General features: G+C 41.2%; 1 protein-coding gene across 5 annotated transcripts in view; it reads right to left on the reverse strand.

Moving 5' to 3' along the window:
- The window catches only part of FARSB (phenylalanyl-tRNA synthetase subunit beta), a 65,500-nt gene extending 49,597 nt beyond the window's left edge, over window positions 1–15,903 (reverse strand). Inside the window, exons 1-6 of one of the 5 annotated variants that reach the window (XM_082464651.1) lie at window positions 15,765–15,841; window positions 14,267–14,302; window positions 9,066–9,121; window positions 5,526–5,582; window positions 3,461–3,530; window positions 2,758–2,873 (exon numbers count right to left, since the gene is read on the reverse strand). In XM_082464651.1, coding sequence (XP_082320777.1) covers window positions 2,758–2,873; window positions 3,461–3,530; window positions 5,526–5,582; window positions 9,066–9,121; window positions 14,267–14,302 — 335 coding nt within the window. In that variant the 5' untranslated portion in view covers window positions 15,765–15,841. Of the gene's footprint in view, window positions 1–2,757; window positions 2,874–3,460; window positions 3,531–5,525; window positions 5,681–9,065; window positions 9,122–14,266; window positions 14,303–15,764 lie in introns of all 5 variants that reach the window. The other 4 variants (XM_082464650.1, XM_082464652.1, XM_082464653.1 and 1 more) reach the window with 4 other exon arrangements.
- Window positions 15,904–23,116: the final 7,213 nt, after the last annotated feature.

Here is a 23,116-nt window from a genome sequence, read left to right on the forward strand (position 1 = left end):
CCTATTCTACTGGCAGAAATTTTATTAAAGTCTTGCTGTGAAAAAGCAGCAGCTCAAAGAACTGGGCAGAAAATTCTGCTGCTGCCAACTGCAGAGGTCTCATCTAGCCAAATGTTTCGAGTCTGAGTCAGGCTAAGTACTCAAGACCCTTTGCCTGCAACAGAAACCACTTCTCAGAGAAAAAGAGCAAAATAAGAGCGTCTTACATAACAAAATATTCTTTATGCAATCAAAAAGCAGTGCATATGAAAACAGAGAAACATGGCATACTCCACACGAACCAACCCATAAAAACCAATGCTAAGATGACCCAGATTTTCAAATCACCACACAGATTTTTAAAACGTTACTACTACTACCAAAAAAAAAAAAAAAGCCACCACAAAAAACATTCAAGAATTATGTGGAAAATATACACATAATGAACAGACGGGGAAATAGCAGCCAAAAAAAGAGAAACTTTTTAAAAAGGAACCAAACAGATTCTATACAGATGAACAATAAAATAACTGAAGTAAAAAGTTCACTGGACCCTTCCAGTCAAGATGGAGTAACAAAGACTAGATTTACACTCTTGCCTGATACAGTCACAAAAGAGGCAAAACATATAAGATGACAGTTTCCATGGCTGGCACTGGAGATCAGGCTATGAAGGGCAGATGACAAACAGGAAACAGATAAGGCGAGTTCTACGACTGCCCAGCTGACTGCCTGGAAGGGTTTCAAGCCACAGGGCAGGAAACGGGGTCTGGCTAGAGCCCAGTGGACTCCCTAAGTTGAAGAGACACAGCTGAGAGTCTAGGGAGATCAAGATGGCCAGAGTTCACTGCACAGAGTACTGGGGAGAACAGAGCTACTCAGACAGAGAACTCTGAGATCTGCACAGGGGCCCCCTCAAGAATTCAGCTGAGTATTAATCAGTGTGTGCATGTGAGGAAACCAGCCAAGGCCAGGGAAAGAACCATCCAAGGCAACGGTGCTCACACAGACTGAAAACCTCACTCTTTATATGGCAATGGATAAACAGGAACAAGGTCTTGCCTCAGTAGTAAGGACTAACTAGCCCTCGAGAGAACACTGCATGATCAACGAAAACAGAAAAATAGAGGAAAAAAGCAGAGAAAAGTCAATGAAACCAAAAGCTGGTTCTCTGAAAACTGATACACAATGATACACACTGAAGTAATTGATGTGTACACTGATCTCTAGCTACACTGATCAAGGGGAAAAAAGAGAGAAGACACAGGAATGAAAGAGGTGATATTGATGCAGATACTACAGATATTAAAGGATAATAAGGGAAGATCATGAACAACTTTTATGCCAGTAGATTTTATAATTTAAATGAAATAAATATATCTCTTGAAAAACGCAAATTAGGATTTACTGACTCTGGCACACCAGAGTATTAGGATGTGATTCATTCTCCCCTTAGAAAAAGCTCATGATTTCCAGAAATACTGCATAAAACAGAGCTTAAAGTCGAATTAAGTAAGGAAATGCCTTCCAATATAGATAAAAATTAGATTCTTCAAATGACCAGAACAGATAACTGGGCTCAAGCACTTCCTAGCTGTATCAGTGCTTGTCAGAAATTCTCTATCTTGTCCTATATTTTGAAACTATATTTAAATTCTTATTGTTTTGCTTAAGAATAACATATCTGCAAAATGACAAATAGATTATTTTTATAAAAGAACTTGGAATAAATGTTATTCAGAATCTGAGAAAAAGTTTCTTCTACGATGTATGCAAAAATGTTTCAAGAAAAAGAAACCTCGTGAGCTTAACCACAGGTATTTTATTTTTTAAATATTTTTCACACCAGAAGAAAACGCCCAAGGTCCCCCAACCCTGTCTCTAGACCATCCCTTACACAAAAGCCTCTTTTAGTTTCCATAGTTTACCAAATTGCAACTACTGCAATTATTAAAATATAAAAAATTTTTTCCATTTTTACTCAAGACATATATAACTGTTAATCATATCTTTGACTAGCATAACTTACGTTTATATATTTTAGTACCAACACAAAAAAACTTGGTATGTTAGCTAAAGGCTGACATTTCTTATCATCAGTAAATATATATTTTCTATTAGGATTTTTGAAATACTGGAATTAGTTCAAGGACTCCCATTGTTACCTTCCTCGACCTTTAGGAGTTCAGCAATTATATAGGTTTGAAGATCACCACACTAAAGGGAGCTGTATGGGAAATGATGTGTAGCAATGCCAAAGACAGAATAAGAAAATTCAGTTATTTAAAAGTCTCAAGTTTCACCTGTAGATTTATAATTATATTCACTCAAAAAATTAGATCAAGCCAAAAATTTTTGTCTATTTTTAAAATAAGTCATACTTCAAATTACCATGGTTTAATATTTAGTAGTATAATCCACTGTTAATGATTTGAACCAAAAAACAAAAACCAAGAAAATCTCTAGGACTAGATATTTCTTCTCTGTATAGTACTCAAAATATATCTTTATTTCTCCATGGATACACTATCTATAAGCAGTAACAAAGAGCTGTTTGGTGAAATTTAAACTTACTTAAATTTAAATTCAGTTAAATTTAAACTCTTGTTACTCCCACATATGATTAATTTAGAAATGCTGTGAAAAAAGTCTACGGTGGAGGAAGAAAGAAAAGAGGGAGGGAAAGAGGAAGAGAAAAGGGAAGGGGAGGGAAGGAGGAGGGAAAGGAAGGAGGTGGGAGAGCGGGAGGCAAGGAAGAGAGAAGATGCCGCCACAAACCTGCAAATGTTCTGATGTAACTTCTCCTGAAGTTCAATGAAGCTGTCATATCGATCTTTAGTAAACTTTATGTTTCGGAGAACCGCTGCAACAGCGTACGGGCGTATTTTAGCTGTCTGAAATTCGTTATATCATTAGAGATGGTAAATATTAAGGCTTTTCTTTGTAATATCATCTTGTAATAGAGAGTTAGCTGTCACAAATTTTCATTCAAACAAGTGTATATTCATTCATTCAATCAACAGTAAAATATAGTGGTGATAAGAGACAAAGTCACCATCCTCATGCAATTTACATTTCAGCAAGATCTCTGAAAATTTACTGAATTACTGAGAAAAGAATTAACCCTTAAGTAGTTTGCTCGTAGTTAATATTTCTACCAAAATAGCCTTTCCCCAAAAGATTTTTTCTAAATTTTATTAATATACCACAATTTAAACAATTATATCTCAAATGTATTTTAAGCAAACATTTGGATGTTACTTTCTAAAATTATTCATGGAAAACAGATGCTGTGTTCCCTTTCACTTCTTGGTAAAAAACGAAATGACAATTTTTAAGAGCTAGAGGCTAAATATACATCCATTTTAGCAAGTGATCAAAGAAAACTACATTTGGCAGAAGGGTCACCTTTGTCCCACCTTATAGAGATATACACGAAAGAGATGCTTTTAAAAGAAAAATAAGAATGGATCCTTATTACCTCTTCTGTGATGATCAATTTCTGGATTTCTCCATTAGGCATTACCCGTTTATACACTGGAGCCTTTATCCTAAAATATTAAAACAAAGTTGCTCATTATTAACCAAAACATTCGATAAACTAATTTATTCTGTGTATAGAAAGTATACAAAATGAACAGAACTAGGCCAATGGGTTAAAGTTACAGCAAATCAAATTTGGGCTGAGTATTAAAAAAAAAACCCAAAACCTAACAAACTTTCTAACGTTTCTAGATGTCTAAAAATGGGCTAGGGGTTTCCCTGGTGGCACAGTGGTTAAGAATCCGTCTGCCAAAGCAGGGGACATGGGTTCGAGCCCTGGTCCGGGTGGATCCCAAGTGCCGCGGAGCACCTAAGCCCGTGCGCCACAACTACTGAGCCTGCGCTCAAGAGCCCGTGAGCCGAAACTACTGAGCCTGCGCTCTAGAGCCCGTGAGCCACAACTACTGAGCCCGCGTGCCTAGAGCCAGTGCTCTGCAACAAGAGAAACCACCGCGATAAGCCCACGCACCACAACAAAGAGCAGCCCCCGCTCGCCGCAACTAGAGAAAGCCTGCGCGCAGCAACGAAGACCCAACGCAGCCAAAAATAAATAAATAAATAACATAAATCTGCTAAAAAAAAAATAAAATAAAAATGGGCTAGGATGCCTCGTGGTAATGCGTGTCCTATCACTGGAGTCTCGGCAGAGGCTAGAAAACCTTTAACTAAGCAACTGTATAGGGGGCATTTAAACATCAGCTGAGGGGCTGGATTAAATCACCTTGAAGTTTTATTCCAACCATGAGAGTTTGAGCTTCTAAGAAAAGTAGGGCTTATGACAAATACAGATGGCTTGGTCCCATCTGGACCTAATGAATCAGGATATTCAAGGGAAAGGCCTGGTAAACAGTACATTCTGGAGGGACAGTCCAGGTAACTGTTATCATCAGAAGAGGGTGGGAACTACTGTTTTAAGTCAGTGCTTTACAAACCTCAACGTGCCTACAATCAACTGGGGAACTTGTTAAACCACATATTCTGATTCAATAGGTGTTGGGTAGAGGCTGAAATGCTGCAGTTCTAACAAGCTCCCAGGTGTTACAGATGATGCTGGTCCATGGACCACACTTTGAGTAGCAAAGGTTTTAAGTCACTTTCCTAATTCAGTCTCATCATAAAAATCATACAAGGTGCCTATTAAAAACAGAAATTCATATCAGACAGGTTTGGGAAACACACTGTAAGGGCTTATCCCTGACCCTAAAATATAAACATCTGATTGTCATGCAGAGAAGCAAACTGGGTCAACCCCCAAATTTTAACCACATTAACCAAATCCCTCATTATCACCCTTTCACCAACACCCATCACTCATTCGAAGGCCTCACAGTTCCAGAGTCTAGCCCATCAGCCTGAGGCTCTTACTCTTTTGCAACTGACTAGATAATGAATAAGTAATCAAAACCAAAAATAATTATCTTTGATAGCTTTACTGTTTCACCTCTTTTTCACTTCATATGTTCATCATTTTCTATATGTATTACATGAAGAGTTGGAAGAGGACTTAAAAATATTCTTCAATATAAATTAGGAGACTGAAACTAGAAAAGTCAATTAACTTGCCCACAGCCATCACAAGATCTTCAGTTTTCCAGTTAGGAGGCTCCAATCCCAAGCTTCCTCAGAATTCTTAAGAAAACAGCACATAGCTGTACCACCTCTACTTTTCTCCCAGCCTTTAACAAACCCAACAAACTATCTATTCCAATTGGGTTACTAAAGAACTCACATGAACCCATTAAAAAGTTTTTAAGACACCATAAAATCATTAACCACTCCAGCTTTAAAATACGCTCCCAAAATGACAGGCTGTGACTCAATATTCAGGCAAATTTTCAAACGGCTACAATCTAAAGGTTCCAATCATCCCTCTATGCAGGCCTAAAGCTGTGCACCTGTCCAACAAGTTTTTTTCTAGAAACTTAAACAGGGTTGCTGATAATGACAGGCAAAGAAAAAAGAAACCCAACTTAGCCAGGTATTTAATGAACATATTCCCTTACCTTTCTTTGAAGACCTGAAGTCCTCGAACCAATCCTTCCAGACATAGGAGATCATATCTATTGGCAGGGACATCAATTTTGTAGAGAACAACATCAGAGGCCCCCTGTGCCTTTTCATTACCTTGTTCCTTACTTATAATTTCCTTCTCAGATGTCTAAAACAAACCCAAAAATTAAAATAAAACTAAATAAATCCAAATTCTTTTGAAAAAGTAGCCCTATAAAGTAGTAACTACATTATTCATGTTCTTTCCAGAGCAGCAGAAATCCATCTAAAGCAAGGAGTGGGCCAAATCATGCCTGCCACCTATTTTTGTAAATAAAGTGTTACTGAAACATAGCCAAGCCTATTCATTTACATTTTACCTATTGTTATTTACAAACTGCAACAGCTGAATTGTGACAGAGACTATACAGCCTTCAAAAGCTTGCTATCTGGCAGATAAAGTTTGCCCATCCTCGATCTAAAAGAAAATGAAAACACCAAAAAGAACATAGGGCAACAACAACAAAAGTGTCAATGAGACAAAGTAAAGAGAATTCACCAAATAAAAGCTATGCTGGGAATTCCCTGGCGGTCCAGTGGTTAGGCCTCTGCACTTTCACTGCCGAGGGCCTGGGTTCGATTCCTGGTCGGGAAACTAACATCTCACAAGACACAGCTCGCGGCCAAACAAAAAAAAGAAAAAAAAATTAAAAGATACGCAACTTTTTATAAGATAATGACTCTAAAAAGCTAAATCCTATGGGCACCCAAGCCTACAAGCAACAGGAGAATGAGAGTAATACTATAAAAACAAGCAAAAACATTTGAAGAGGGGACTTCCCTGGTGGTCCAGTGGCTAAGACTCCATGCTCCCAATGCAGGGGGCCCGGGTTCGATCCCTGCGCAGGGAACTAGATCCCTCATGTCACAACTAAAGATTCCACATGCCGCGACTAAGACCATCAGCGCAGCCAAATAAATAAATGAATATTAAAAAAAAAAAACATTTGAAGAGATCATCAGAAGCTGTGGTGTAAATTAGAAGGCATTATAGGTATGATGGGAAGCAATCTAATGACAGTAAAAGGTATAGAGCAGCAAGAATGAAAGCAAACAAGAGGGAAAAGAGAGAAGAAATACCACTAGAATAATTTTTAATGTAGTGGCAAAAAGCTTAGACTATCTCAATAACCATACTACAGAGATTTTCTTAAAAACAACCATTGCCAAGAAGTTAAATTCTGTTCTCTATGTTTACTACAGCAGGGAACTGTATGTATACTGAAGAAATTCTCAATCAAAATGCTTAAAAGCCATATTCCAACTGTTAATGTTACCCACTAATTATCTGGAATCCCCACTTAACTGGAACTCCTGCTATTTTTACCACCAATAACCTGCTAAAATAACTGATGAATTCCTATCAAAATATGTGATGATTTTTGTTTTACATGATGCTCTCCCTCTCCCACTGCCAAAATATGAGCAGTTCGAATTATTGCCCGAAGAATTATAGTCTACACTTGCACAGCATGCAGAAGAATTCACTTGCTGTCCATAAGCACTACGTGCCCGAGCCACACCTGAGGAGTCACAGAGTCCATACGACGCTGGGACCGCGCAGGGCTCACAGTGCTCACTGACTCTGGGCTCCAAGGAACACCTCCGGTGGCCATCTCAAACTCAGGAGGCAAATTTTTTAAATTAGGGAAAATTTAAAAATATAAAAAAGAAGAGGATGAAGAGGAGGAGGAAGAGGAGGGAGCAGGAGAGGAGAAAAGAAATGGGGGGGGGATGGGGGAGGATATGAGAAGAGGCAGGAAGAGAAATCAGAATGTAAACAGAGTTCCATTAAAGGGGTCAATAAAATTGCTAACGTTTTAGTGAAGAAAGATACGTCACCTCATGCAGGTGCTGGATTTCAGGGGGGACCCATATAAAGAAAATGTGGGAACCTGAGAAAAGAGGGCATCCAAACAAAAAACTGGCCTAATTCCTTTGCAAAAAAGACACAGCTGCCTAAGCCTTCTTCCATTTTCAGCATCTCAGTTCATACAAAGATCATATGTGAAGACTGGGTTTGTCAATGCTAACAAAAATGTTATGGCAATCAATGACCACAGAAATTTCAGAGCCAGAGGGATCTATAGGGATCATACTATGCAAACCTCTTATTTCACAGATGAAAAGGAGGCCCAGAGAGGCAATGTAATTGTCCATGGTTCCACAGCTAGTAAATGTGGGAGTTCGAACTATTACTCCATTTTTCTGACATCCAGTCCAATGCTCTTAGATATCACAGAGACTCAAGCATAATTTTGAGTTCTAATAAAATTAATAACAATTTAATATAAACTACAGAAATCTCAGCTGACTTCTTAAGCATATGGATGCTCATTAATATAAAAAAAAAACTTTCTGCAACATTAGTTAAGAAGCAATAGGAAAAACAAGGCAGAACAACATAGGTTTTTGTCAGTCTGAGGGTTTTTTTTAACCTTATTGTGTTATAAAACACTGAACAGGGGTTTCCCTGGTGGCGCAGTGGTTGAGAATCCGCCTGCCAATGCAGGGGACACGGGTTCGAGCCCTGGTCTGGGAAGATCCCACATGCCACGGAGTGGCTGGGCCCGTGAGCCACAACTACTGAGCCTGCGCGTCTGGAGCCTGTGCTCCGCAACAAGAGAGGCCGCGATAGTGAGAGGCCCGCGCACCGCGATGAAGAGTGGCCCCCGCTTGCCGCAACTAGAGAAAGCCCTCGCACAGAAACGAAGACCCAACACAGCCATAAATAAATAAATAAATAAATAAATAAATAAAAATTAAAATGGAGATTTCTTTAAAAAAAAAAACACTGAACAGATCAAGAAGGCTTGGGGTAAAAAATAATACAAATTACCAGAGACATATTAAATTATCATTTTAGTTACAAGTACAGTGTCTCTAGTATATAATCATTGTTAATAATATATTTGGTAAATAAAGCTATTTTTTAAACATTTTAATCATTATACAATCAAAAGACCAGGAAAATGTTTCAAAATCATTTTTACAAGCAATTCTTCAAAAAGTAGATCATTTTACAAGATCCATGTATAGAATAATAAATGAAGAATGAATTAACACTGGTTAAATAGGCACGGGGGAAGGTGGGGTGGGACACAGAGGAAGTGAAGGAGGGGGAGCCAGAGGCCAAGGAGACAGCAACTCTGGCTGAAGCACAGTTTCCACTGCTCCCAGACCCCTTCCATCTGGTTATCTGCAAATGGCACCTCACTGCGTGCGAGACTGCTTTCATTCTGGGGTTACCTGAGAGGGTCTATCCACCTCCACAGCACTAGCGTGATGACTTGAGGGTACTGTATCAGAATAAGGCATGAACCCCTTTTGAGATTTTACACAAAGTAACACTCTTAGAACCAGAGCTTAGCCCCCTAACACAGAAAGCACCACAGCCCACAAATGTTCCATCTTAGTCTAACCATAAGGTAACAAAGATAAAATATAATGAACTTATACACAGAATATTAGAGAAATAAATATCCAATACATACAATTTCATCAAGTTCCAGGCCAAATTCAAAACATAGTTCATCAAATTCTTCGTCAGCTAGAAAAAAAAAAGAGAGATTGCTAATTTTAATCTGTTCAGTACAAATGAAAATAACATATAAACTGCATTTTTTTAACCGTCTTACACCAAGCATACTAAATATCAGGCATCAGATATCTCCATTTAAAAACAAAAAAAGCTTGACCAAAAAACATTTTTTAAGAAAACCAAAACTATTTTAAAAAGGGCTGATTCATCTAATATCCAGCTACAGAATTAGGTTACCTGCACTAGGAAGTTTACATTTACTTGGAAGAAAAAAAACTTGCTAAGCAGGGATCCAATGTAAAGTAGGCTCCAAATCACAGATCCAACATAAAGGAATAATGTCATATAAATCCTATCATTTAAAATTCTCTGAGGTGGCCTGACAGTTGGCTTTGGAGCCAGGTCAATCCAAGTTCGAACTCTGACTGTTCCACTTACCAGTTGAGAGCTTGGCACTTTATGTAAACTTTCTGATTCCTATGCCTCATCCATAAAGTAGCATTTTACAGCCACTTATTTGTAGCATGCAACTGTTGGAAAGATTTAAATGAGTTCATGCAGATAATGGGCCTGGCATAGCGCCCTGAAACATAGTAGGTCTGCAATAATTAATAGTTCTCTTCCTTACTTTTAAGTTATATCCTACTTTGCTTTGCTACCTGATACAGCATTGTCAGGGTTTCCTTGTTACCAAAAACTGAACACAAACCATCATTACTAGTATATTCTAGTAAGAAGCTGGTCTTAAGATTCCTGTTCCTGACATTGAACTTCAATTTAACAAACATTTATTGAGCACCTACTATGTGTCAGCACTGTACTAGGTGCCAGGGCTACAGAGATAAATAAGATACAATTCTTGCCTTAACTATGCCCTACTCTAGTAAACCAGATGTGTAAATACAGTTATTGTTAAGTGCAAGGTACCCAGTTGGCACAAAGGAAGCAATCAACTCCACTGAGAGTCAGCAAAGGCTTCACAGAAAGGATGAATTCATTAGGCAGGGACTGTGGGGAATGAGACAACCGCATGGCAAATTTGGGACGTTCCATATGAATGAAGCGTGAGGTTCATGTCAGGAAGAGATATGATGAAAAACGCAGAAAGAAGTCAGCTCAAGATGCCAAGGGATTTGCCCTCTGTCCTGCCTGAGGCAACGGGGAGTTACACTAAAGGATTTCCAGCTGGATAATAGCATGATTAGACCTGCATTTTAAAGAATGGTGGTGGACAAATTGGAGCAGAGAATCTACTGTCACAGACAAGCGAGACAGTTGGGACTTGGTTAAAGCAGCCAGCAGTGAGTCTGGGGGAGAAGGAAGAATGTGCGAAACGTCAGGGGCAGAATCTGTGAGGCTCAAGGACTGACTGGGAGGTGGGAACAGTGAGCGAGCAGGAGGCGTGGGCAATGGCTCCCAGGCCCCTGTGCGCATGAATGGGTATCACTAGGGCAGGAAGTAACAGAGGCCCCCAGGACCCCTGCCTCCTGGTACTCACACCGTTCACGTCTCAAGCAACCACATGAGTGAGCTGGGAAGCAAACCCAGCCCAACCAAGCCTTGAGATGACTGCAGGCCCCGCTGACAGCTTGACTGCAACCTGGTGGAAGACCCAGAGCCAGATCACCCAGCTGTGCCACTCCTCCCTCAGTTCCTCTCTCAGAAGCTGTGTGAGATGATAAAGGCTTGTTGTTTTACCCTCCTAAGTACTGGAGTAATTTGTTAGGTAGCAACAGATAACTAACCCAGACTTCAGTCACTGGATGTAGAGTGCTGCCATAACAAAACACGGGAAAACATGGGCAAGGCTTCGGAATCAGGAGGAGGTGGGCTTTGAGAGTGTAAATGAAAACCTAAAGTGCCTTGACAAAGCTGTTAATAGAAGCCTCAGTCTCTGATAAGGATGGCAGTGAGGATATGAAGGAAAGTGAGGAAGCGTTATCGGAAACTGACAGAAGGGGTATCCTTCTTATGTAGAGGCAAAGTTTAGCAACACTGTTGCCTACAGTTATGGGGACTGGAGAAAAGGTACCTACTCAACCGGGTGACTTAACTAACCTTTCCAGCCAGTGCTGAAAGTGTCTCCTGGTTTAGACTGTGAGAGAAGAGATAAACTAAAGGAAAGACTATTAAACAAAAAGGAGCCAGGACCTAATGGTTTTAAGAATTCTCAGCCTCCCCAGATGTAAAAAAAAAAAAAAATGCTAAGAAATGGTTCTGAAGAACTCAGGGGCAGGACAGGAATAAAGGCGGAGACGTAGAGAATGGACTTGAGGACACGGGGAGGGGGGAGGGGGAAGGGTAAGCTGGGACGAAGTGAGAGAGTGGCATGGACATATATACACTACCAAACGTAAAATAGATAGCTAGTGGGAAGCAGCCACATAGCACAGGGAGATCAGCTCGGTGCTTTGTGACCACCTAGAGGGGTGGGACAGGGAGTGTGGGAGGGATGGAGAAGCAAAAGGGAGGAGATATGGGGATATATGTATATGTATAGCTGATTCACTTTGTTATAAAGCAGAAACTAACACACCATTGTAAAGCAATTATACACCAATAAAGATGTTAAAAAAAAAAAATGACTTCTGATCAAAGAGCAAACCCAGAGCATTTCCAGGAAACGTGGTCAAAAGATGAATCAAGGGCATGATTGTAAAATCTTAAGACGCAGTAAAATCAAAGGCACTATTCATTCAGACAAAAGGCACTACATATAAAGAAAATAAGGGTGTGCCTCACAAATTTATTCAGTCACCCAACTGAGCTTAAATAAGAGCACTGGGGCTTCCCTGGTGGCGCAGTGGTTGAGAGTCTGCCTGCCAATGCAGGGTACATGGGTTCGAGCGCTGGTCTGGGAAGATCCCACATGCCGCGGAGCAACTAGACCCGTGAGCCACAACTACTGAGCCTGCACGTCTGGAGCCTGTGCTCCGCAACAAGGGAGGCCGCGATAGTGAGAGGCCCGCGCACCGCGATGAAGAGTGGCCCCCGCTTGCCGCAACTAGAGAGAGCCCTCGCACAGAAACGAAGACCAAACGCAGCCAAAAATAAATAAATAAATTTAAAAAAAAAAATAAGAGCTGTATCAGCAAAAGGTACAAAACAGCTTATTTCAGAGATCTGTGGGTGGTGTGGCTTTTGACTAATGAAGTGGAAACCAGCAAAATTGACCAAAGACCCACAAAGTTTAAAAAAAAAAAATGCAGAAACATGGCAAGCTGGAGCTGAAAGGGACAGAGATGGGACAAAATGAAGTCTTTGAGCCCCCAAAATTCTATCAGTGGGAAGTAGACCAAGAAAACTAATCAGCTGTAAAGCACGTGCTTTCTTTCACCAAAAAATAAAATAATGAGGATCACCCAGAGGGTGGAACCAAGAGCCTAGAAGGTAGGGCAGAACCACGGACAATGATCCCAGGCCTTGACATCTGATCAAGAATACGCAACGTTTGCCAGCTCAGTTCCAGAACTGCCATGGACTAATAACTCCTTTGTGTCTCCCATTTTCCCCATTTGAAGAAGAATGTCCTATGCCTGTCCTACCACTGTATGTTAGGTGCAGGTGGGGCAGATAACCTGTCTCTTTAGTCTCTCAGGCCAAGAGTAATTCTACTCAAGCAGCTGTACTTAAGGAACTATACCCGAAGAGCCTCATCCACAACTGGACCTGATTTAGCTGATGAGACTCTGGATTCTGAGCTGCTTCTGTAATGGGATGACACGTCCTGGGGCCTTGGGAGGGCGTGTGTGTGGCATGTGGGAGGAACATGAATCACTAGGGGCCAGAGGGCAGACTGTAGTAGTCAGTCCCCAAGATGGCCTCCAAGAGCACCTGCCTCCTGGTATTCACACCCTTTGTAGTCTTCACCCACACGGTGCCAGAACTGGTCTGTGTGACCTAGAGAATATGACAAGGGATGGTGTATCCCTTACGAGATGTTAGTAAAAACTGTGGCTTCTATCTGGAGCACTCTCTTGGACCTCTCACTCTGGGACAAACAAGCCGCCATGTTGCAAGCAGTCCTATGGAGAGGTCCAGGTGGGAGGCACTGAAATCTCTGACCAAAAATCAGCAAGGAACTGAAGTCTGCCAACAAGCACTTGAGTGAACTTGGAATTGGACTCTCCAGCCCCAGTTAGGCCTCGAGATGACTAGAGTCCTGACACTTTCACTACAACCAGGTGAGAGTCAGAACCACCCAGCTAAGCCACTTCCCAATCCTTGAGCCTCAGAAACATATAACAAATGACTGTTGTTTTAAGCTGCTAAATTTGGGGGTAATTAATTATGCAGTAATAGATAACTAAATGGTTACTTACCAAATTGTACAGAATCATTAAAATATACTGAATCCTCTACTGAGTCCTAATTATCATACAATTTGTTTTATTCCTTTCAGCTGTATTTCATGCACTTAGACGGACGAATCAACAATGAAATCGTGATTAATGATTCCCTCTAACAAAATGACACACCTAAGTAACTACATCGTCAAGGTTCATGATATACACAGGTGGCTCTGGCCACATTGCCAGCAATTACACCAAGGCAGAACAGGGCCAGAATTGAAGAACAGTGAAAACAAACCAGTTAACAAAAAAACGAGTGGCAAGAGGAAAACATCTGAGCAGAAAGGCGATAAAAAAGATAGACTAAGGAGACAAAACTGCCCCAGAGGAGCAAAATGAACAGAATAAAAGCAGCCTGAAAAATATCCTTTGCTTATCCTTGATAAGCAAATAAGTGGTGAAAGGCAATGACTGATGAAACAATGGAATTTAGGACAGACAAAAAGAAAGCCCTAGAGGGACTGAAAAAAAAAAAGAGGGAATGGGGATAGAAAAGAGTGAATGAGACATTACCCGTAAACAAGAAAAAAAGAGGAAGACAGAAAGACAGAAAAGGGGGGAGGGGGCAAGAAACAAGCCGGATCCACGCTGCTTGCAAACGAGATGCTTTGCCAAACATGTTTTTCCAACTTTGACCTCAACCTAATTTACATTTAAAAGATTTCAAGAAAGAACATGTGAAATATAAACTAATGATAAGTATTATTTCTGACCCATGTGAAGTACACTTCAACATCAATCTTCCTGACTGAAATTTTAATGAGTCAGTAGTCCACAGATATTTATGGATAATCAAGCTTACCTGATCTCTCTCAATATGGAAAAGGGGAGGAGGCATCTAGAGAATATATTAAAACATCAGATGACAGTAAACAGGTAATAAATCATCATTTCTTAAAACCTGACTTATTTCTTACTTTCCCAGATATGGATACACAGGTGGGAACTGATCATAGATGTACTGAACAAATTTTTGCTACACACCATCTTGTGTAATTCAGGTATATCATACACAATTAGGGAGAATATGGTTTAGAAGGATGGATAAGAAATATAAAAAAGCATAGTATGAAATAAAAAGTATAGGGAATTAGAGCCCTGTTTAGAGGACAAGAGTATTACCTCTATTTTCAGGGACTTAGGGCAGAACCCTAGGAAGAATAACACTTTAAGAACACAACTGACCCTTGAACAAGGCAGGGATCAGGGGTTCCCAGCCCTCCACCAAGTCCAGAATCTCTCTTACAGTTGGCCCTCCTGGGTTCCGCATGGGAGGATTCAACAACCGTGGATTATGTAATACCTTAGTATTTACTGTTGAAAATAATTCCTTCTATAAATGGACCCACCCAGTTCAAACCTGGATTGTTCAAGGGTCAACTGCACATAGTATCCAAAAATGCACCTTAAGAAACGTTTTAAAAAGCTAATTTTATTTTCACAGTAATATCTTACTGGAGGAAGCAGTATCTGTTAAACCGACTAGACCTTTGTTATATTAAGCCCTAAAACCAAAAACAGCTCTCACAAACCAATTATCACTGCTGTCACACAAGCTGATGATATGGGACATGGCAGATGTCACTTCAACTGCTACACGTATAGGGTAACTGATAATCGTACCCACCAAGTAAAGACTCCTTGTCACTCTGGGCTCAGCCCACGTTACCACCCTATCTAATGCTGTTCTTAGCACAATATCTTTTTTGTTTCTCTGCTAGCACTTAACATTATCCGAAATCATCTTATTAATATGCTGGTTTTATTATCTGCCTGCTTTATCAGAATGTGAACGTGGACCTTATGTGCCCTGTGCACCGCTGTGTTCCCAAAGCACTTAGAACAGTGCCTGGCACATAACAGGCGCTCAGTAAACGTGAATAAAAGTAAAACTAAGAAAGAAGGCCGCCCTCCCACACACACACATCCTGTTGCTCACAAATGGAGTTCCCACAGCGCTCCTCTTGTTGCACTTAATGAACTACACTCGGGAGGCAACCCGGAGCTTCATTCCTATTCTATCCCTTGGCATCAGACACGCAGCAGGCGCTCGATATCGCCGAATGAATGACACAGTGAGCCCAGCACGTGCGGTGATGCAATGGCACCCGCGGAGACACCGGTTCCCAGAGGCTACATCGGCCCAGCAGGGCCGCCGGGGACTTTATGCCCTATCTAGAACTCGAACGCCCAAGGCCAAAACCTGCGGGGCAGCATGAACGTTGCCACGATGCCTTTTTGCAGGGGGTCCCAGACTCTGAGGAGAGGCGCAGAGCCCAGGCTACGGGACGTGCACTCACTGTAGGTCCGGCCCAGGGCTCGGAAGAGCAAATCCCGCTTCAGGCTGACAGTCGGCATGGCGAGTCCGGCCCACTGCGCCTGCGCGGCGAGCTGGCCTGGGCGCGGCTAGCTGGCCCGGGCTTGGCGACCGAGGTGTGTAGGACCCGGCCTCTTTCGTACGGGCTGTCTTGAATATCGCCAGTTTTCTTCCAAAAGCTCCGCCTCTCTTTTCTCAGCTGAAAGCAGGTAAATTGCGACCACTAACCTCAGTAAATCTAGCTTCGTTGGGTGAATAAACTATAGGCTGAAAAAGGAGACATAATTGGATAAAATGGGCTAGGATTTGATGGGCAATAAAATGAACAGCCCGCGAAAGCCCTCACGCCTCCAACACACTACGGACGGAGGGCGCCAAGCTAGGGGGGCGGGGCGAGGGGCGCGTGCGTAAGGGGGAGGGACCCCGTGGTGGAGAATCCTCCAGGGAGGGGGTTAGACTGTGAGTAGGCGGGGTCTGAGGCGGCCGGCATAGAAGGAAGTGCAAAACCAAGTAGTGGGAGCGAGAGAAATTGTTAGTAGATCTGCTTTTATCTCATTCCTTGATCTCCTACACCCTGCTACGTATTACAACTGTGCTTTTTTAAACCTTACAGCAGTCCTACTAGGGAGGCTTTCTTAGAAACGTCTTTTTAAAAGCGGAAACAGACTGACATTTACTCGTTCTGTACTGGCAGATGCTGGGCTCAATCCTCTGCCAGCCTTAGCAGATCTCCTTCTAACAACCCTCAGTGTAATAGGCAGAATAACAACCCACAAATATATCAAGCCCTAATCCCCAGAACCTGTAAATGTTACCTTAAATGGAAACAGTATTTTCAGATTAAGTTAAAGATTTCCAGATGGAGCGACTCTTCTGGATTATCAAAATGGGCCACTAATATGGATAACTAATAAGAACCTGCTGTATAAAAAAAAAAAATTCAAAAATTCAAAAAAATAAAAAATAAATAAAACTCAAAAATTAAAAAAATTAAAAATAAAATAAAACTACCAATTCAAAGAAAAAAAAGGGGGGGCCATAAATGCAATTACATGTATCTTTATAAGAGGAAGTTAGAGGGAGATTTGAGAAAAACAGAAGAGGGGAGGCAGTGTAACCACTGGAGCAGAGATTGAAGAGATGCAGCCACAAACCAAGGAATGCCAGCAACCACCAGAAACTGCAGAGGCAAGGAAGGATTCTCTCCTAGCCTTCTGGAACAGCCCTGTAGTGTCTCTGGACACATTGACTTGAGCTCAATGAAACTGATTTTGGACTTCTGACCCCCGGAGCTGTGAGAGAATAAATTTCTTTGTTTTAAGCCACCAAGTTTGTGGAAATGTTACAGGAGCCATGGGGAACTAATACACCAGGGTAGGTGCTACCATTATTCTCATTTTACAAATGGTAAAACTGAGGCCCACTCTGAGTCACCCAACTCAGAAGGCAGAGCTGACACAGTTCCACGAGGGAGCGTTGCCCTTATCGTCTCTATACTGTACAGTAAGGACCCCAAGGCCATTCAGGTGAGGGGACATAAGCTGGGAGGGATTTAGGTCTCTCTGACTGCCATTGAAGCAGTTTTTTTTACTGTATTAGCTTCCCTCTATGGCTGCAGGCAATCCTTCCCCAGTGTGCAACATAATAGATTGGCAGAGGCCACATCAATGGCAAATATCTCCAATGCCAAATAAAATTCTCTGCTCTCAAACTGGTACTCAGTGAAAAATGAATCAATGAATAATGGACTTCCTGAATTATTGCATGCTGACCTTCTCTCCTTTGGGCACCCCAAGATGTTCTGTGGCCTTTAACCTCAGTTTCCTTACCTGTAAAGTAGAGATGATAATAATGTACATCTTAGAGAATTATTGTAAGGATTAGAAATAATACTCATAAATGACGATCATAGTTCTTGTGTCTTAAGTCCTGGAAATTGGGCATTGTCATTATTGTTATCTTCCTAGTCAGTTTCTTGCTATTCTCAAACTACCCAGAGGCATTCTGCTCCCATCTCCCACATGCCACAACTCACCCATCCTGCTTTTTATCCTTGCACACGCACAGGTACCCTGTGCCTTCTCTATGACTAGCTAAACTGTTAGGATAATCTAATGGAAAAGGTAAAACTAGGCCACAAGTACTCATCACAAATGGCATTGGCTGACAGATAAGGAAGATATTTGGAAAATGTTGAAATAGTGTATCACAAAGTGTAGATATGTGCTTCTCTTGTCTAATTTTAGAGCCAGCCTGAGAGCAGGAATGAGATGGCAGCATTTCCTAGAACTGAAAGACGGGCTGGCCAATAAACATGAAAAAAGCTCTCCATACATTAGAAATTAGGAAGATGAAAATTAAAATTATAATGAAATACATTTTTATACCCACCAGATTGGTAAAAATGTGAAGGTCTGACAAAACCAGATGTTGGCAAGAACGTGGGAGTATAAATTGATACAACCAATTTGGAAAATTATGGCCTTACCTACCTAGAAAGGCAGAGCATGTGTGTACCCTACTACCCAGCAATTAGGAACCCAGGAATATTCCCCAGAGAAACTCTTACCCATGTGCACTGGAAGACCAAATAAGAATGTTCCATTACATTGTTCATTATAACAAAAAAGTGGAAACATCCCAATGTCTATCAATACTAAAACAGGTAAACAATTATAAATTCATACAGTGAAGCACCATACAGCTATGAGAATGAATGAACTACAGCTGCATGTATAAACTTGGACAAAAAAATAAATAAACCACAAAAGCATATATACAGTATGGTGCAATTTATATAAAAATGAAAAACAGGATAACCTAAAGAGTATATTATTTGGGCATACATAAATAGATGGTGAAACTAAAGGAAATGGAATGAGAAACACAAAATCTGAGACTAGTCAGTTCTGAGTGGGGTGGAAGGGACGAAGACTAGGGAGTTGAGATACCCAGAGGGTTTCAAAAATATTGGTAGTGTTCTGCTTTATCTAGTATACCCTTAAGGAAGTTAAAATGAAGTTGAGAAACAAGAGATGAATGTGGCCCTCTTTTTGCGGGGTGAGGGAGACAAATGCTTGGTGGCCTATAGCTGAGTAGAAACACAATCGGAATACTTCACATTTGATTTTGTTTTAAGTTTTTTTTTTCAGAAGGGGCATTTTTAAGAGTTTTATTTAAATTAGAGTCTAATTTATGATTCTTTTTCTTTATAGATTCTGGGTTTTATGTTATGTTTTAATAGGTCTTTCACCGCGCCAAGTTATTTTTTTTTTTAAATCACATATACTTCTTAGAGGACTTGAATGGATTCTTTTTTTTTTTCTCTCCATTTAAATCTCAGATCATTCTGAAATTTGTTTTGGTTTTGAGAGACAATGAATTAACCAGCTTTATTTTGTTTTCAAACAGCTTTCCAGTGAGCCCAACAAAATTTATAAAATAAACTTCTTTTTCCCCACAGATTTGAAATACCTTCTTTAGCACATATTAAATTTCCATATATATTTGGGTATATTGCTGAACTATCTATTCCATTGCTAGTACAAAACTATTTTAATTATTATTATTATTATTTTTTTTTAAATTCAGACTTTGATTTTCATCCCCAAGATGCTGGTTCACTAGGGTGAGGGTTGGAAATTGCACTTTTATTTATTTATTTATTTTGGCTGTGTTGGGTCTTCGGTTTGTGCGAGGGCTTTCTCTAGTTGCGGCAAGCGGGGGCCACTCTTCATCGCGGTGCGGGGACCACTCTTCATCGCGGTGCGCGGGCCTTTCACTATCGCGGCCCCTCCCGTTGCGGGGCACAGGCTCCAGACGCGCAGGCTCAGCAGTTGTGACTCACGGGCCCAGCTGCTCCGTGGCATGTGGGATCTTCCCAGACCAGGGCTCAAACCCGTGTCCCCTGCATTAGCAGGCAGATTCTCAACCACTGCGCCACCAGGGAAGCCCTATTTTAATTATTATAGCTTTATAATACATTTTAATATTTGAAAGTGTTCAATGCTTTTTTTTCAAAAATTTCCTGACTATTCTCTCATGTTACTTTTTCTACATGAGCTTTGAATTCTGTCAAGTTCTGAAAAACATTCTTTTGATGTTTTACTAGGAATCAAATGTAATTTATGGGTTAATTTAGGAATTTTTCTATCCAAGATCCGCAGCCTCCATGCAAGTTTTTGAACATGTCAGGCAGTGGTCCACCTTAGAACAAGCAGTTTCCTCTGTTACAATGTTTTTGCCCCCAGACTCCTGCAGGGCCAGCTTGCTCAGCTCCAACAAGTCTTCTCAGAAAGACCTATCCCTGACTATACTATTCATTATGGTTATTAGATACAAATGTCTCTCCCTGATAAAACATAAATTTCATAGAGCAGAGACTTTTGTATACTAATATACGCCAAGAGCCTTAAACAGTGACTGGCACAGAGCAGACCCTAGATAAATATTTGAAGTTTTCTTTTAATGATAGGAATATCATATATTTATATAATTAATAATATATTGTTATATATTATATATATTGTATTATCTTTTCTTTTTTAAAATAGATACTTCAATAGAAAAAAATGGGAAAAGAATAGTAACAAACAATTCAACCAATAGAAACAAAAAACAAAAAGTGAGGAGGGGAGGAGAAATGCAAATTAAAACAACAGTGAAAGCAGGGATATTTTCTCCAAGGAGACTGGCAAAGATTAAAGAAATAAATGATCTGCCCTCACGCTGGCAAAGATTTAGAAAGCTGCCACTCTTAGGCACACCTGTCAGGAATATAAACAGTAGCTTGACAATAAGAATCAAACTTTTAGATACGTATACTCTTTCATCCTGAAATTCCATCCTTGGGATTATTCTAAGGAAGTAATCAAGGAAGTATTCGTCTGTTTGTAACACAGAAAATTTGGAAACAACCTAAATGTCCAACAATGTGGGACTTGATTAAATAAATTCTGATACCTCCATACAATAGAATACCATGCAAACATTAAAAATGATACTACATTTTTTAACATGATAAAACATCTACAACATATTACATGAAAATGAGTTACTAAACAATATACTTAAAATGATTTTTTTAATGCATGTATGTATGTGAGTGTGAAAAAAAGTAAAACGGCTAGTATGGTATACACCAAAGTGTTAAGTGGTTATCTTTGGGTGGTAAGATAATTTTTGTCATTGTACCTTTTGTATTTTACAGAACTGTAATTAGCAGGATCTTTTCTATTGTGAGGAAAAACCAATCGTATTTGGTTCTTCTCCTTGCCTAATCAAACGTTGGTAGACAACCTCACTCTTTCATCACCACATAGGTTGTATAGATCTGTGGGATCATGTTTGCTTTTGTCTGTAAAACATGTAACGTAACAGAGAAAATTTCTGAAATGATTGGGCCACTTTCCTGTAATACTTGTGGGTTAGGCAACAGTTGAGAAAGAGATGTTGTCAGATCTGAAATTCTTCTTACATAGATCCTGAAAATACAATGCTGTGTTTGATGACATCTCACACTAGAGCAGCAGATAGTGGCAGCCTGGTCCATCAACAGATGAATGGATAAAGAAGATGTGAGATACACACACACACACACACACACACACACACACACACACAAACATACACACACAATGGAATACTACTCAGCCATTAAAACAATGAAATTTTGCCATTTGCAACAACACAGATGAACTTGGAAGGTATTATGCTAAGTCAGACAAAGACTGTATATCACTTATATGTGGAATCTAAAAATTAAAACAAGTGGGTAGACCTTCAAGATGGCAGAGGAGTAAGACGTGTAGATCACATTCCTCCCCACAAATACATCAGAAATACATCTACATGTGGAACAACTCCTACAGAACACGTACTGAATGCTGGCAGAAGACCTCAGACCTCCCAAAAGGCAACAAACTCCCCACATACCTGGGTAGGGCAAAAGAAAAAAAAAAAAACAGAGACAAAAGATTAGGGATAGGACCTGCACCAGTGGGAGGGAGCCGTGAAGGAGGAAAGGTGTCCACACACTAGGAGCCCCTTCGCGGGTGGAGACTGCGCGTGGCAGAGGGGGGAAGCTTCGGAGCCGCGGAGGAGAGCGCAGCCACAGGGGTGCGGAGGGCAAAGCGGAGATTCCCGCACGGAGGCTCGGCGCCAACCAGCACTCACCAGCCCGAGAGGCTTGTCTGCTCCCCCGCCGGGGCGGGCGGGGCTGGGAGCTGAGGCTCGGGCTTCGGTCGGATCGCAGGGAGAGGACTGGGCTTGGCGGCGTGAACACAGCCTGAAGGGGTTAGCGCACCACAGCTAGCCAGGAGGGAGTCCGGGAAAAGGTCTGCAGCTGCCGAAGAGGCAAGAGACCATTGTTTCATGGTGCGCAAGGAGAGGGGATTCAGAGCGCCGCCTAAACGAGCTCCAGAGACGGGCGTGAGCCGCGGCGATCAGCGCGGACCCCAGAGATGGGCATGGGATGCTAAGGCTGCTGCTGCCGCCACCAAGAAGCCTGTGTGCGAGCACAGGTCACTCTCCACACTCCCCTGGGAGCCTGTGCAGCCCGCCACTGCCAGGCTCCCGTGATCCAGGGACAACTTCCCCTGGAGAACGCACGGCGTGGCTCAGGCTGCTGCAACGTCACGCCGGCCTCTGCCACCGCAGGCTTGCCCCGCATCCGGACCCCTCCCTCCCCCCCGCCTGAGTGAGCCAGAGCCCCCGAAGCAGCTGCTCCTTTAACCCCGTCCTGTCTGGGTGGGAACAGACGCCTTCAGGCGACCTACACGCAGAGGCGGGGCCAAAGCCGAAGCTGAACCCCAGGAGCTGTGCGAACAAAGAAGGGAAAGGGAAATCTCCCCCAGCAGCCTCAGGAGCACCGGATTAAATCTCCACAATCAACCTGACGTACCCAGCATCTCTGGAATACCTGAATAGACAACAAAGCATCCCAGAATTGAGGAGGTGGACTTTGGGAGCAAAGATATATCTATATTTTTCCTTTTTCTCTTTTTGTGAGTGTATATGTGTATGCTTCTTTGTGTGATTTTGTCTGTATAGCTTTGCTTTTACCATTTGTCCTAGGGTCCTGTCTGTCCGTTTCTTGTTTTGTTTTTTTGGGGTTTTGGTGGGTTTTCTTTGTATAGTTTTTAGCGCTTATTATCATAGGCAGATTTGTTTGCTTTTTGATTTGTTTGCTCTCTTCTTTCTTTCTTCTTTTTTACTTACTTTTCAATTTTAAAATTTTTTATTACTTATTTTTTATTTTAATAACTTTATTTTATATTATTTTATTTCATTTATTTATTTTTTCTCCCTTTTCTTCTGAGCCATGTGGCTGACAGG

This window comes from Balaenoptera physalus (genome assembly GCF_965194825.1).
Source record: "Balaenoptera physalus genome assembly, chromosome: 6".
In the NCBI taxonomy this organism is placed as follows: domain Eukaryota; kingdom Metazoa; phylum Chordata; class Mammalia; order Artiodactyla; family Balaenopteridae; genus Balaenoptera; species Balaenoptera physalus.